The sequence below is a fragment of the Euleptes europaea genome, chromosome 7, assembly GCF_029931775.1.
Source record: "Euleptes europaea isolate rEulEur1 chromosome 7, rEulEur1.hap1, whole genome shotgun sequence".
In the NCBI taxonomy this organism is placed as follows: Eukaryota; Metazoa; Chordata; class Lepidosauria; order Squamata; family Sphaerodactylidae; genus Euleptes; species Euleptes europaea.
The window spans coordinates 89122125-89135811 of NC_079318.1; the positions used below are offsets into that span (position 1 = coordinate 89122125).

A 13687-nucleotide genomic window follows, 5' to 3' on the forward strand; every position below is an offset into this window, starting at 1 on the left:
TTTCTTTTGTTCTTATGACACAATGAAGGTTGCAACTGATTCATGCCACCAACTGCGCAGACATAGTCCTTGAGATGATGTTCGTATTAAGCTGCAAACAAATCATCCCTGCTCTCGCCTGAAGTGCTGGACTTGAGAGGGAATGGGAATTGTGAATGTCCTAAGTGATTTTTTCGAAGGCGCATTTTGCAAACCTCGAATCATGCCTTGTTAAAAGGGTCTGCCATATCTCGAAAAGGACACCACAGAGCTGGAAAACGTACAGAAGAGGGCAACCGTGATGATTAGGGGGTTGGAGCACTTTCCCTGTGAGGAAAGGCGGAAGAGTCTGGGACTTTTCAATTTAGAAAAAAAGAAGTCTGAGGGGGGACAGGATAAAGGATTATAAAATTATGCATGGGGAGAGAGAGGACAGAGAGAACGTTTTCTGTCTCTCCCCAAATACTAGGACTCAGGGGAGGAGGAGGAGGAGGAAGAGGAAGAAGAAGAGGAGGAGGAGGAGGAGGAGGAGGAGGAGGAGGAATTGGCTTTTATACCCCGATTTTCTCTACCTTTTAAGGAGTCTCAAACTGGCTTACAATCTCTTTCCCTTCCTCTCCCCACAACAGACACCTTGTGAGGTAGGTGGGGCTGATAGAGTTCAGCGAGAACTGTGACTGACCCAAGGTCACCCAACAGGCTTCATGTGTAGGAGTGGGGAAACCAACCCGGTTCACCAGATTAGAATCCTCTGCTCTTAACCACTACACCACGCTGAAGTTGATGAGCAATAGATTCAGGGTGAACAAAAGGAAACAATGGTCGAAAACACATGGTCATTTTATCCTCCTTTAATCCCTGTTTCAGCTAGGATTCAGCCAGGATCGAACGCATGCATTTCGCCTAATGTGCGTTCGATCCTGGCTAAAACAGGGATTAAAGGAGGATTAAGCGACCATGCGTTTTCAACCATTGAGTTATTAAATTTTGGAATTTGCTGACCTTGATGGGAAATAAATTCAGGATGGACAAAAGTAAGCATTTCTTCATTCAACGAGTAAGTAAACTGTGATGATGTAGTGATGGCCGCAGGCATAGACAGCTTTGATAGGGGATTCGACAGAATTGTTGAGGAAAGGTCTATCAGTGACGACTAATCATGGTGACTAAAGGGAAACTCCATGTTCAGAGGCAGTCAACCTCTGAATCCTAGTGCCAGGAGTCAACATCAGGGGAAGGCCTCAATCTCTATGCCCTGTTGTTGGACCTCCAGAGGAACTGGACTAGATGGACCACTGGTCTGATCCAGCTGAGCTCTGCTGATGTTCTTGTCAGGAGAAGGCCTCGGCCTCTATATCCTGTTGTTGGATCATCAGAGGAACTCATGGGCCACTTTGTGAGATGGGATGCTGGACTAGGAGGACCCCTGGTCTGATCCAGCAGGGCTCTTCTGATGTTCTTATGAGGTTTTGGCCTCTATGCCCTGTTATTGGCCCTCCAGAAGAACTGGTTGGCCTCTGTGTGAGACAGGATGCTGGACTAGCTGGACCACTGGTCCGATCTAGTAGGGCTCTTCTAATGAAGGTCTCATCCTCTATGCCCTGTTGTCGGCCCTCCAGAGGAACTGGTTGGCCACTGTGTGAGACAGGATGCTGGACTAGATGGACCACTGATTTGATCTAGCAGAGGGTCTTCTTATGTTGAGGAAGACCTATATCAGCCAACTACCCTAGAGAGTCCTGGCCAGGTCAGCATAGATAACACCAGGTCAAATGGACCAATGATCTGCCTTGCTGTGAGGTTTCCTCTTTTGTGCCCTGGGGCATACATGCCTTCACAGGTGATCCAAGAAGGTTTTGTATGCTAACTCACATGGCTGTGGCTCAGTGGTACAGCATCTGTTGGGCATGCAGAATGTCCCAGGTTCAACCTCCAGTTAAAAGGACCAGGCAATCAGTGATGTGAAAGACCTTTGCCTGAAATCCTGGAGAGCTGCTGCCAGTCTGAGTAGACAATACTGAGCTTGATGGACCAAGGGTCTGATTCAGTATAGGGCAGATTCATGTGTTCATGTGCAGAAGTGACCACAAGCGACAATGAAAATTCCAAATGTAGAAGAAGAAGAGTTGGTTTTTATATGCCGACTTTCTCTAGCACTTAAGGAAGAATCAAACCAGTTTACAATCACCTTCCCCTTCCCACAACATACACCCTGTAAGGTAGGTGGGGCTGAGAGAGTGTGACTAGCCCAAGGTCACCCAGCTGGCTTCATGTGAAGGAGTGGGGAAACCAACCCAGTTCACCAGATTAGCCTCTGCCGCTCATGTGGAAGAGCGGGGAATCAAACCCGGTTCTCCAGATCAGAGTCCACCGCTCCAAACCACCGCTCTTAACCACGACACCATGCTGGCTCCCCAATACATTTTACCAATACACTGGTTGATGTTACACCCATCCAGAACATTGGTACTTTTATACCAGATTTTTGTGTGAACAAGTTTCCATGTTGCGGGGTAAGTTGTTACTTTATTTCGGTAAAACCTCTGACTGTAATATAAGAAATTTAATTAGGTAAACCAATATTTTATGTCTTAATGAGCAGAGAATTAGTGGAATGTATTGATGCTCCCTTTGGGGTTTGCAAAGGAAGTTCAAGAATGGTCTTTTTCTTGGTCCATGTAATTTTTGTGATCGGTTTTTTTTTTCTGGTCTTTGTATCTATGCAGTGTTTTTCTTTCTTTCTTAATTTCTGATGTTCCTGTATTATTATTATTTTGCACTTTCTAACAATAAAACTTATTTTTTTTTAAAAAAAAAACAAGTTTCCATGGTGCAAGACCCATGGTTTGTGTTAATAGTTAGCATCAGGCCACACAAGGTATAAGGTTTTCTAATTTCAGTTTAAAAAATATCTTGTAAGGTGTATTTCTGGAGGTGTCTTTAAGAATCATGTTTTGTATTTATGACCACCGAGGAAGGCCCAACATGCCGAAATCCATGTGGTCTTGAACTGGTCATTTATAATGCATTTATCATGGTCATGGAGGAGAGGTGTATTCATGGCTACTAGCAAAAATGGATACTAGTCATGATGCAGACCTATTCTCTCCAGGATCAGAGGAGCAGGCCTGTTATATGAGGTGCTGTGGAACACAGGCCGGATAATGTTGCTGCAGTCGTCTTGCTTGTGGGCTTCCTAGAGGCACCTGGTTGGCCACTGTGTGAACAGACTGCTGGACTTGATGGATCTCGGTCTGACCCAGCATGGTCTTTCTTATGTCCTTATGGAGGAGAGGGCTATCCATGGCTACTAGTCGAAATGGATACTAGTCATCATGCATACCTATTCTCTCCAGGATTAGAGGAGCTGTATTATATGTGTTGTGGAACACAGGCAGGATAATGCTGCTGTTTGTGGGCTTCCTGGAGGCACCTGGTTGGCTACTGTGTGAACAGACTGCTGGACTTGATTGGCCTTGGTCTGAGCCAGCATGGCCTTTCTCATGTTCTTATTATGTTAACTTTGATTGATATCTTTATAACAGTTCATACTGATGGTTTTATATGTAGCCTGTATTCCAGCCCCTGTGTTTTTAACAAAATAATTGTGTACACCATATAATAAATATTATTTTGTTACAGCTTTTATCGTTTCCAGATAAACCTTTGGAGGCTCCCTATACTTTACTGGTTGAGTTCCCCCACTTTTTGTTGCTGTTGTTTAAGTGCATTTATCAAGGCATGATTTGCCCATGACCCAACAGCATATACAGCAACATAGCCCATAGAAGCAGCCGTTGAACATGCTTGTAGCTGCTTGACATGGTGCTTGATCTGAATTTTCAGCAAAACACTGAGGCACTCCAAGGAATGGCTTGACACATTCAAGTGAACAGTTTGGTCGTGATAAAGCCTGAAAGCCGGTTGAATTTTCCCCTGCCAAGTTCACAGCATCCCTAAAACTAATAAGCGGTTAGGACTGTAATGGGGTAAACAGGGACAGTGTGAGTGCATAGAACCCTACGTTCAAAATACAGGAAGCAAAATCTCTGCGTGGATTAATCTAGATGTGTTCCTACTTCGCTAACTAGTTTAATTAGGGTGAGAGATGGTAGGAGAAAACATTACAGCAGTGAACCGATTGCAGGATTTGAGGTTGATTAATCATCTGCCTTTCAATAGATTTGCGGATGAAATTAATTGATTAGACTTAAATAAATGTGCATGTGGCCGAAACTTTCAATCATGGAAACCTAGAGTTGGAAGGGACCTACAGGGTCATCTAGTCCAGGCCTTCTTAAACTTTTTTTTCACTTGTGGCCCCTTTTCACCCGAGAAATGTTTACGCGACCCCAGGTATATAGCTATATAAAATAGGTATACAATAGGTATAGGAGCCCCGTGGTACAGAGTGGTAAGCTGCAGTACTGCAGTCAAAAGCTCTGCTCATGACCTGAGTTCGATCCCGACAGAAGTCGGTTTCAGGTAGCCGGCTCAAGGTCGACTCAGCCTTCCATCCTTCCGAGGTTGATAAAATGAATACCCAGTTTGCTTGGGGTAAAGGGAAGATGACTGGGGAAGGCAATGGCAAACCACCCCGTAAACATAGTCTACCCAGTGAATGTTGGGATGTGACATCACCCCATGGGTCAGGAATGACCCGGTGCTTGCACAGGGGACAACCTTTAGTTTGTACAAATAAAACATTCAGTCACACGACCCCATATGGGGTTGCAACCCACAGTTTAAGAAGCTTTGATCTAGTCCAACATTTTGCGCAATACAGGAAATTCGCGACTACCTCCCCCACCTCCTCATGGACCCCTACTCCATACCCATAAGATGGCAAAAAAACAAACCCTTCCAAGATCCCTGGCCAAGCTGGCCTGGAGGAAAATTGCTTCCTGACCCCAAAGTGGTGATGGGCATTTCCCTTGGGCATGTAAGAAAGGGCCACCAGAGCCAAGCATGGATGCAACCCTTCCTGACCTCCCCATGATGATGATGATGATGATGAGGAGGAGTTGGTTTTTATATGCTGACTTTCTCCACCACTTAAGGAAGACACAAACCTGCTTACAATCACCTTCCCTTCCCCTCCCCACAACAGACACACTGTTTTGAGCTTGGAGACTGCTGGCACATAGCTTCGCAAGAAGAAAGTGTGGGTCCAGCAAGCATAGGGTTGCCATGTCCCTCTTTGCCACCTGTTGGAGGTTTTTGAGGGTGGAGCCTGAAGAGGGTGGGGTTTGGGGAGGGACTTCAATGCCATAGAGCCCAATTGCCCAAGCGGCCATTTTCTCCAGGGGAACTGATCTCCATCGGCTGGAGATCAGTCGTAATAGCGGGAGATCTCCAGCCAGTACCTGGAGGTTGGCAACCCTAAGCGAGCAATGCACCTCAGGCAAAAGTCCCATGCATAAACGGCCTCCATCACCTGGGGTTTGCCTCAAGAAGCTCTTCTCGGTGTCTTTCAGTTTGGAGACAGAGAGATGCTCCTGTGTCTGTTGGAAGACCTGCTGCTATTTGTTGCCGTCGCGACGTTCGCAGCCTCCACCCCTCCCACAGCTCCAGATGCTGTAGGGCTGAATCAGAGAGGTCTGTTCCAGTCAGATCGGCTTCCGCGACTGCCGGGCGTAACACTCTGCCCCCCCCATCCCCTGCTGCTTTTACAGCGGCGGTGTGAATTTTGAGACGTGTGTGACTAGATCAGGGGGCTAGAGCAACTGCCCTGTGAGAAGCAGTTAAAACGCTTAAGGCTGTTTAGCTTGGAGAGAAGGCGGTAAAAAGGAGACATGATAGGGGTCTATACAATTATGCATGGTATGGAGAGAGGGGACAGGGAGAAGCTTTTCTCCCTCTCTCATAATACTAGAATGCGGGGTCATCTGCTGAAGCTGGAGGGTAAGAGATTCAAAACAGATAAAAGGAAGTATTTCTTCACCCAATGCGTAGTTAAATTGTGGAACTCCCTGCCCCAGGATGTGGTGATGACTGACAAGCTGGAAGGCTTTAAGAGGGAAGTGGACATGCTCATGGAGGAGAGGGCTATCCATGGCTACTAGTAGAAATGGATACTAGTCATGATGCATACCTATTCTCTCCAGGATCAAATGAGCATGCTATTATATTAGGTGCTGAGGAACACAGGCAGGATGGTGGTGCTGCTGCAGTCATCTTGTTTGTGGGCTTCCTGGGACACCTGGTTGGCCACTGTGTGAATAGACTGCTGGACTTGATGGGCCTTGGTCAGATCCAGCAGGGCTTTTCTTATGTTCTTATATGTGTTTGTGTTTGTGCGTGGCAAGGAAAGAGGGAGAGAGGGTGGAAGCTTTTGAAAAGGAGAAGAGAGAAAAGTGAAAAGCAGCTTCTAAAATGGAGGGCAACAAAACTAGTTGTTTGAAACTCTTCCCCCCCCCCCAGCCTTTCTTGCGATAAGTCAGGTTAGAAGCTGGGGAGATGCTAAGCTCTCCCCTGCTGTGAAATGATGCTAATCTTTTTGACTTCCCTAGACATTTCTGTCCAGGGAACGAACCAGAGGGCAAAACTGTACCTTGGGCCTGAGATTTGCAATCATCGCGGGCCAATAGAGCTTAACCTTTCAAAGTAGCCTTTTGTGAACATGGTGGGGAGGAGTTGGTTCAGGATTTCTAACTGAGTGGCCAGTCTCCAGGTGGTAGCTGGAGATCTCCTGCTATGACAACTGAAATCCAGGTGAGAGTGGTCAGTTCACCTGGAGAAAACAGTCACTTTGCAAGAAAAAGAAGAGTCAGTTTTTATATGCTGACTTTCTCTACCGCTTCAGGAAGAATCAAACCAGCTTACAATCACCTTCCCTTCCTCTCCCCACAACAGACACCCTGTGAGGCAGGTGGGGCTGAGAGAGCTCTAAGAGCTGTGACTAGCCCAAGCTCACTCAGCTGGCTTCATGTGTAGGAGTGGGGAAAACCAACCCGCTTTTTGAATCTCTCACCCTCCAGCTTCAGCAGATGACCCCACGTTCTGGTATTATGAGAGAGGGAGAAAGCTTCTCCCTGTTCACAGCAAAACTGGGAGAGGAATGTGCCAAAGTGGCAACATTTGGGTTCACAGCACAATCCTAAACAGAGTTAGACACTGACATTTGTCTGTTTGTTTATAGCCCACTTTTCTCCCCAACGGATTCCCAAAATGGCTTACAACATCATTCTCCCCTCTTCCATTTTATTCTCACTGCAACAACCCTGAGAGGTAGGTAAGGCTGAGAGAGAGAGGGGCTGGCCCAAGTTCACTTGGTAAAGCTTTTGTGGCAAAGTGAGGATTTCAACCTGGATCTCCCAAATCCTACTCTGTCACTCTAACCATTACACAAGACTCTGTTTTGGATTGCACTTCCTGTTTCTTGGCTACATCCTAGAGGACTGATGGTCCCACCCTAAGCATGGGTACTTGGAGGAGGAGGAGGAAGAAGTGGAACTGATCTCTACAGTCTGGAGATCAGTTCTCCTTAGGGTTGCCAGCTCTGAGTTAGGAAATACCTACAGATTGGGGGGTGGAGCCTGAGGAGGGCAGGGTTTGGAGAGGGGAGGGAGCTCAATGGGGTATCATGCCATAGAGTCCACGTGTTGTATTGGTTAAGAGCGGTGGTATGGAGCTGTGGACTCTGATCTGGAGAACTGGGTTTGATTTCCCCACTCCTCCACATAAGTGGCGGAGGCTAATCTGGTGAACTGGATTTGTTTCCCTACTCCAAAAGTCCCCCCCCCTCTGGAACGCCGTGATCTAAGGGGGTGGTACACATGAACACATGAAGCTGCCTTATATGGAATCAGACCTTTGGTCCATCAAGGTCAGTATTGTCTACTCAGACCTGCAGTGGCTCTCAGGCACATCTCAGGGTCTTTCACATCACCTACTTGCCTAGTCCCTTTAGCTGGACATGCCGGGGAGGCATGCCAAACAGATGCTCTGCCTCTGAGCCACAGCTCCTCCCCATGGCTCTCCAGAATCTCAGGCAGGGGTCTCCACATCACCTACTCGCCTGGTCCCTTTAACTGGAGATGCCGGGGATTGAACCTGGGACCTTCTGCATGCCAAGCAGAGGCTCTACCTCTGAGCCACAACGGAAACGGCAGTCCCCCATCCTCAGTCTGCCCTGTACCCTTCGGCCTGGAAATCCCCGGAGAGGAGACAAGCCTGCCTGCGAAGGCCCTTGGCTTCCAGCCGCTCCGGAGCCGACCCTTCCTCCCAGAGAATCCACCACCCCCTTTAGCCAGGCAGTCCGGACCGGAGCTCCTCTCCACCCGCCTTCTCTCCAACGCAGAGCTAGCAGCAGTGGTACCAGCAACAGCCTTCCGCTCCCTTGGGGGAACAGGGCCATCTGGACGACACCAACACCTCCTTCCAGAACGGGGGGGGGGGAGAGAGAGAGAGACTAGGAGAGCGGGACCTGTTCAGGAAAGAGCCGGCTGGAGGAGCCTTGGAGCGACGCGCCACTAAAAACAGCGCAGGACAGAGCAGTTGCATTCAAATCAGAGCATCGCCCGAGAAAGCGTTTCCAAGCGTTGGCAATCCGGGAAAGGTGGGGGGGGGGAGAGAGAGAGGCGCCAGGCTCCAGCCCTCTCTGCCTCTCCTCTCGTTCGCGGGGCCGCGCCTCCCCGTTTTATCCCCCCCTCTCCTCGGAAGCGCGATGGTCTCTCCCGGGTGCTCTATTTAATCCCAGCTACTGCAGCATCTCTCGCTGCCTTTGAGTCAATACAGCAGCATCTCCGGGCTGGGCTCTCCCGGCCTCTGTTGCGCGCCACTGCGGGCTGCCTTCCGAGAGAGGCAGGGAAGGCGAGGGAGCGAGAGGAAGCGTTGGGTTTACCCCCCCTTTTCCCCCGGTGGGGAGGGGGACGGACTAAGTTTGCAAGGAACCGAGAAGAAGGGGAGATTCCCTCCTCCTCCCCCTGCCTTTCGTCCTTCTTCTCTCCCCCCTCCCCACAAACGACTAAGGACCCCCCCCCCTCCAAAGATGCTGTCTTCAGCTTCCAGGGTCTTGGTCCTCCTGGGCTCCGTCTTGATCGCCACCAGCCGAGGAAACCTTTCGCATGACGGTGAGTTGGAGGGGACGCATCTTTCTGGGGCTGAGGATGCGCCGATGGGGGGGGGGGAGGGAGGGAGAGAAGGGAGGATCCCGATGGAAACTGTTCAAAGAGAAAGGAGGAGGATCCGAGACCGCTTTTGGGGGGAATCGGGGTGTGGGTGGGGGATCTGTTGCGAAAGGGACGCCGTCTGCCGAGGTCCGCGGCGTTGCGATGTTTCCCCGTCAAGGGCTCCGTTATTCAAATGATAGCGATAAGGGGCTGCATTTACAAATGTACCCCACCGGAGTCAGAGAGGTGGTCATTTCTCTAAGCTAGAGAGGGGGATGTTTTTCTACAAGATAAGCGACAGGCTTACAAATGGAGAGATGTTCCTTTTGCAAAATTATGGGATGTTCCTGTGCGTTAAGAGCAGTTTCTCTCAAAACAATGGGCATCCTTGCAAGGTAAAAGCCCATCCGCTGGAAGCGAAGGACGCTCCTTTCCAGAGAACGAGCGGGGCACCTGTTTAAAGGGTGTTCCCCTCAAAATAAAGGGGGCATCCCTGCACAGGAGGGACGCCTGGGGCATCCTCGAGGCCAACCGCTCAGCGCCGCCTTTGGCAGAACCGGTGGGGTGGGGGGAGTAGAATGAGCCCGACACCCGGCTTGTTGTGTTTATATGTCTGGGGTGGGGTGGCTGAGGGCTGGCAAGCTGCAGGAATGCTGCCAGGTCTAATGTATGCAAACACACCCACCTTGGGAGAGAGCGGGCGGCGGGGAGGGAGGAGGGGCTGGGTGGGAGAAAGGAAGGAGGCGAGGGTGGGTGGGTACCTCTCTTTGCCAGCAACATCAACAAGCGGAATGTGGCTGGCTGGCTGGGCAGAGATGCTGCTGCTGCTCCTGCAGCAACAGACGCCGGCCTCGCTTGGCAGGCTGGCAAGGCAGGGGGCACGGGGCGGTGGCGCTGACTCCGGCCCCCTCTTGCCAAGGGAAGGGGAGGGTTGGTAGCTGGCGGGGCTGCCTCTTTGTCGGCTCCTGGAGCTGCCGGCTTTGTTTGGGTGGGCGAGTGGGCTTGTTTCAGGGGGGGGGGAACCGTCGCGCGGCCCCCGTCCTTAGTTTTGGCTGCGGTGACATCCAAAGAGGTTGGATTCTCTAATGTGGTGGTGGCAGCTGGATTCTCTAATGTGGTGGTGGCAGTTGGTGGAGAGGCAGCAGCCCCGGGGAGGGAGGAGGGAATCCTAAGTAAGCAGAGCACATGTTCTTCAAGCCATGGATCTACCAAGGTGCCTGCACACTTTTGGGGGCTTTGGACGAAGCAGGTTGTTGTCTTGGTTGGGGGGCTCCCAGCCCCACTCCGCCGGCTGCTCTCTGAGGGGCCCACAGCAGTTTCCATTGTCTGTTGATGCTCTGGACTGGCACAGCTGTTGTGTCGCAACACCGGAGTAGTAATTAACGAGCAGGGAAGGAAGGAATGTCTCCCCAGCTTGGCACGTTTCAATTGCCTGTATTTGTTTGGTAAAATAGCAAATATTATTATTTGGTTTAAAACAAAGGGACAAATGAAAAGGGGGGGGGGAAAGGAGCCTTCTGCACAACGGTATGCATGCAGTGCGTGCTGGGGGGAGAGAACTGAGCTTTGTTCACACTGTGCTTCTTTGCCAAATTCGAAAGGTTGCATAGCTGTGTATGTATCCCCGGGCAGGTGTTTCTGAACAGGCAGCTTCTTAAAGAGGATGGAGGTTGGGAGTTGGGGTGGGGGGTTAGTCTTCCCAGGAGCGACTGTCAGCTGGATGCTTCCCCCCTTGGACAGGGAGGGGCCGGGGAGCATCGTTTGTCACGCCTGCTGTGTTGCTTTGCATCCAGGGGAGGGGGGGTGCAGTTATATAGGTCAGAGGGGGAGGGGCCCTTGCTGAGTATCTTAACAGCTCCCTGCTGGATTGGGCTGGGGTAGGGGGTAGGTTGCTAAAGGCAGGAACATCTGGCGAGGCTGCATTTGGAATGCAGAAGAGGGCAACTGTCAGTGCCATTGGCTGATTTAGAGGATGCGGCGGCAAGCCTGTCATATGCCAAACCTTTCCTTCTCTTCCCAGGTTATATATTTTTTTCAAAGTGGGGGGTCATTTTTCATAGCCTCTGCACTCAGTATGCTGGTCCCCTTTGTCCAAAGAAGGATATTGATGTGGCTGGTTGCAACACCAGGTCATCTTTTTTTTGGGGGGGGGATTTTGTAGCTTTATAGAATCATAGAGTTGGAAGTGACCATCAGGGTCATCTAGTCCAACCCCCTGCACAATGCAGGAAATTCACAACTACCTCCCCCACGCACCCCCAGTGACTCCTACTCCATGCCCAGAAAATGGCCAAGATGCCCTCCCTCTCATGATCTGCCTAAGGTCATAGAATCAGCATTGCTGACAGATGGCCATCTAGCCTCTACTTAAAAACCTCCAGGGAAGGAGAGCTCACCACCTCCTGAGGAAGCCTGTTCCACTGAGGAGCTTCTCTAACTGTTAGAAAATTCTTCCTAATGTCTAGATGGAAACTCTTTTGATTTAATTTCAACCCGTTGGTTCTGGTCCGACCTTCTGGGGCAACAGAAAACAACTCGGCACCCTCCTCTATATGACAGCCCTTCAAGTACTTGAACAGGGTTATCATATCCCCTGTCAGTCTTCTTCTCTTCAGAGTTGCCCCCCTGTTTCCAAATTCGCTGCCCGGCTGCAAACTCTGCCAACCTGGGCTATTTTTCACCCCTGAAGTGATGTGACCAAGCGCTAGCCTCTTATATTCAACACAGAGAATCATTCCCCCCCCCCCAACTCTCAAAATCTGGCCTGCGTGCCTTGGGACCCATCCAGCTAAATGCTGCCTGATGTCCCTACAGGGTGGTCCACCAGAGGCTCAGAAAAACTTCTTAGCTTTGCTGTTTGTCCAGGGCGGTGAAAATGCTCTCTCTGAGTGTGGTAGACATCTGGCGGGAGCTTGCTGATTTCCCAGCTGTGCAGGCCTCCTTGAGTCGTAAAGGTGGAGAGCATCGGTAGGAATATGGAATCTGGCCTCCCAAGCAGAATCGTCCTGTTGCTTCACAGTAAGGCTGGCCCTGGATGCAAAGAATGTGCACAGAACGAGAGGGGGAGGGGATTGACATAAGCAGTTATACGAATGCCTAGTTCTGGTCAAATCTGCCAGTGAGGCAATGTGGTTGGGCCTTCCTGCACTGCCCTCTGTTTTTATTTATTGTCTTCAGAATACGTTTGTTTTAACACATCGTTAAATGGTTGAACTCCCTGCCCCAGGATGTGGTGATGGCTGCCAACTCAGAAGGCTTGAAGAGGGGAGTGGACATGTTCATGGAGGAGAGGGCTATCCATGGCTACTAGTCAAAATGATTAGTAGTCAGGATGCATACCTATTCTCTCCAGGATCAGAGGAGCTTGCCTGTGATATTAGGTGTTGTGGGACAGAGGCATTGTGGAACAATGCTGCTGCAGTCAATTTTTTTTTTGGGGTTCCTAGAGGCACCTGGTTGGCCACTGTGTGAACAGACTGCTGGACTTGATGGGCCTTGGTCTGATCCAGCATGGCTTTTCTTATGCTCGTATGTTCTGCTTCTTCTTTATTATTTATTTATATCCTGATTTTTCTCTGCAATTCGGACCCAAAGGAGCTTTTTCATACAGTTTCCCCTTCTTCCACTTAATCATCACAACAACAGCCTTGTGAGGTCGGTTGTGTGAGACTGTAATGGACCCAGAGGTCACCCAGTGAGCTTCCATGCCAGAGCGGGGCATTTGAACCTGGTCAATCCAGGCCTTGGTCCGACACTCTAACCACTATACCACACCAGCCTTAAATGTTGACTGTTCAATAGGCTTGTAGCCAGACGTTTTGGGGTGCATGGGTTGTGCCAAGGGTGGGGGTAATCACAAGTCAGTGTAGAAAACCCAAATAGAAATGCGTGGTTTCCAGTAAGCATAAAGTTCCTCTAATTAGATTAATTTGATCTATTCATTTATATCCTGCCTTTCTCCACAGTGTGACCTAAAGCAGCTTGTATTGCTCTCCTCTCCCTCATTTTATCCTCAAAACAACCCTGTGCGGTAGGTTAGGCTGAGAGTGTGTGACTGGCCCAAGGAAACCCAATGTCACATTAAATCTTGAAGTATCCAATGGTGAGACAATCACCTAACTGCCTTCATACTTCTTGACCAGAATACTGGGAGGTAGTTTCAAAGTTACTCCTAAAAGGTTGCCTGGTTGAAGACTAGTTGGACTTAGAAATACGCTTATAGCAAGTGCATTATTAAAAATGGATCACTTATGGCAACCCTTCAAAACATAGGGTTGGATCCCATTAGGGTTGCCAGGTCCCTCTTTGCCACTGGTGGGAGGTTTTAGAGGCAGAGCCGAAGGAGGGAGGGGTTTGGGGAGGGGAGGGACTTCAATACCACAGAGTCCAATTGCCAAAGCAGCTGTTTTATCCAGGTGAACTGATCATTATCGTCTGGAGATCAATTTTAAATAAAGGAGATCTCCAGCTAGTACCTGGAGGTTGGCAGCCCTAGATCCCATGGACCACTTTTACTTATGCAAAATTTATTTATTTATTTAATCCATTTATACCTTGCCTTTCTCCTCTCAACGACCCTATGAGGTAGCTTAGGC

General features: G+C 49.6%; 1 protein-coding gene across 1 annotated transcript in view; it reads left to right on the forward strand.

Annotated features, from left to right (window-relative positions):
• The first annotated feature begins 8959 nt into the window (after positions 1 to 8959).
• Positions 8960 to 13687, forward strand: part of CADM3 (cell adhesion molecule 3) — a 195147-nt gene continuing 190419 nt past the window's right edge. The window contains exon 1 of the mRNA XM_056853255.1: positions 8960 to 9053. Coding sequence (XP_056709233.1) covers positions 8972 to 9053 — 82 coding nt within the window. The 5' untranslated portion in view covers positions 8960 to 8971. The remainder of the gene's footprint in view (positions 9054 to 13687) is intronic.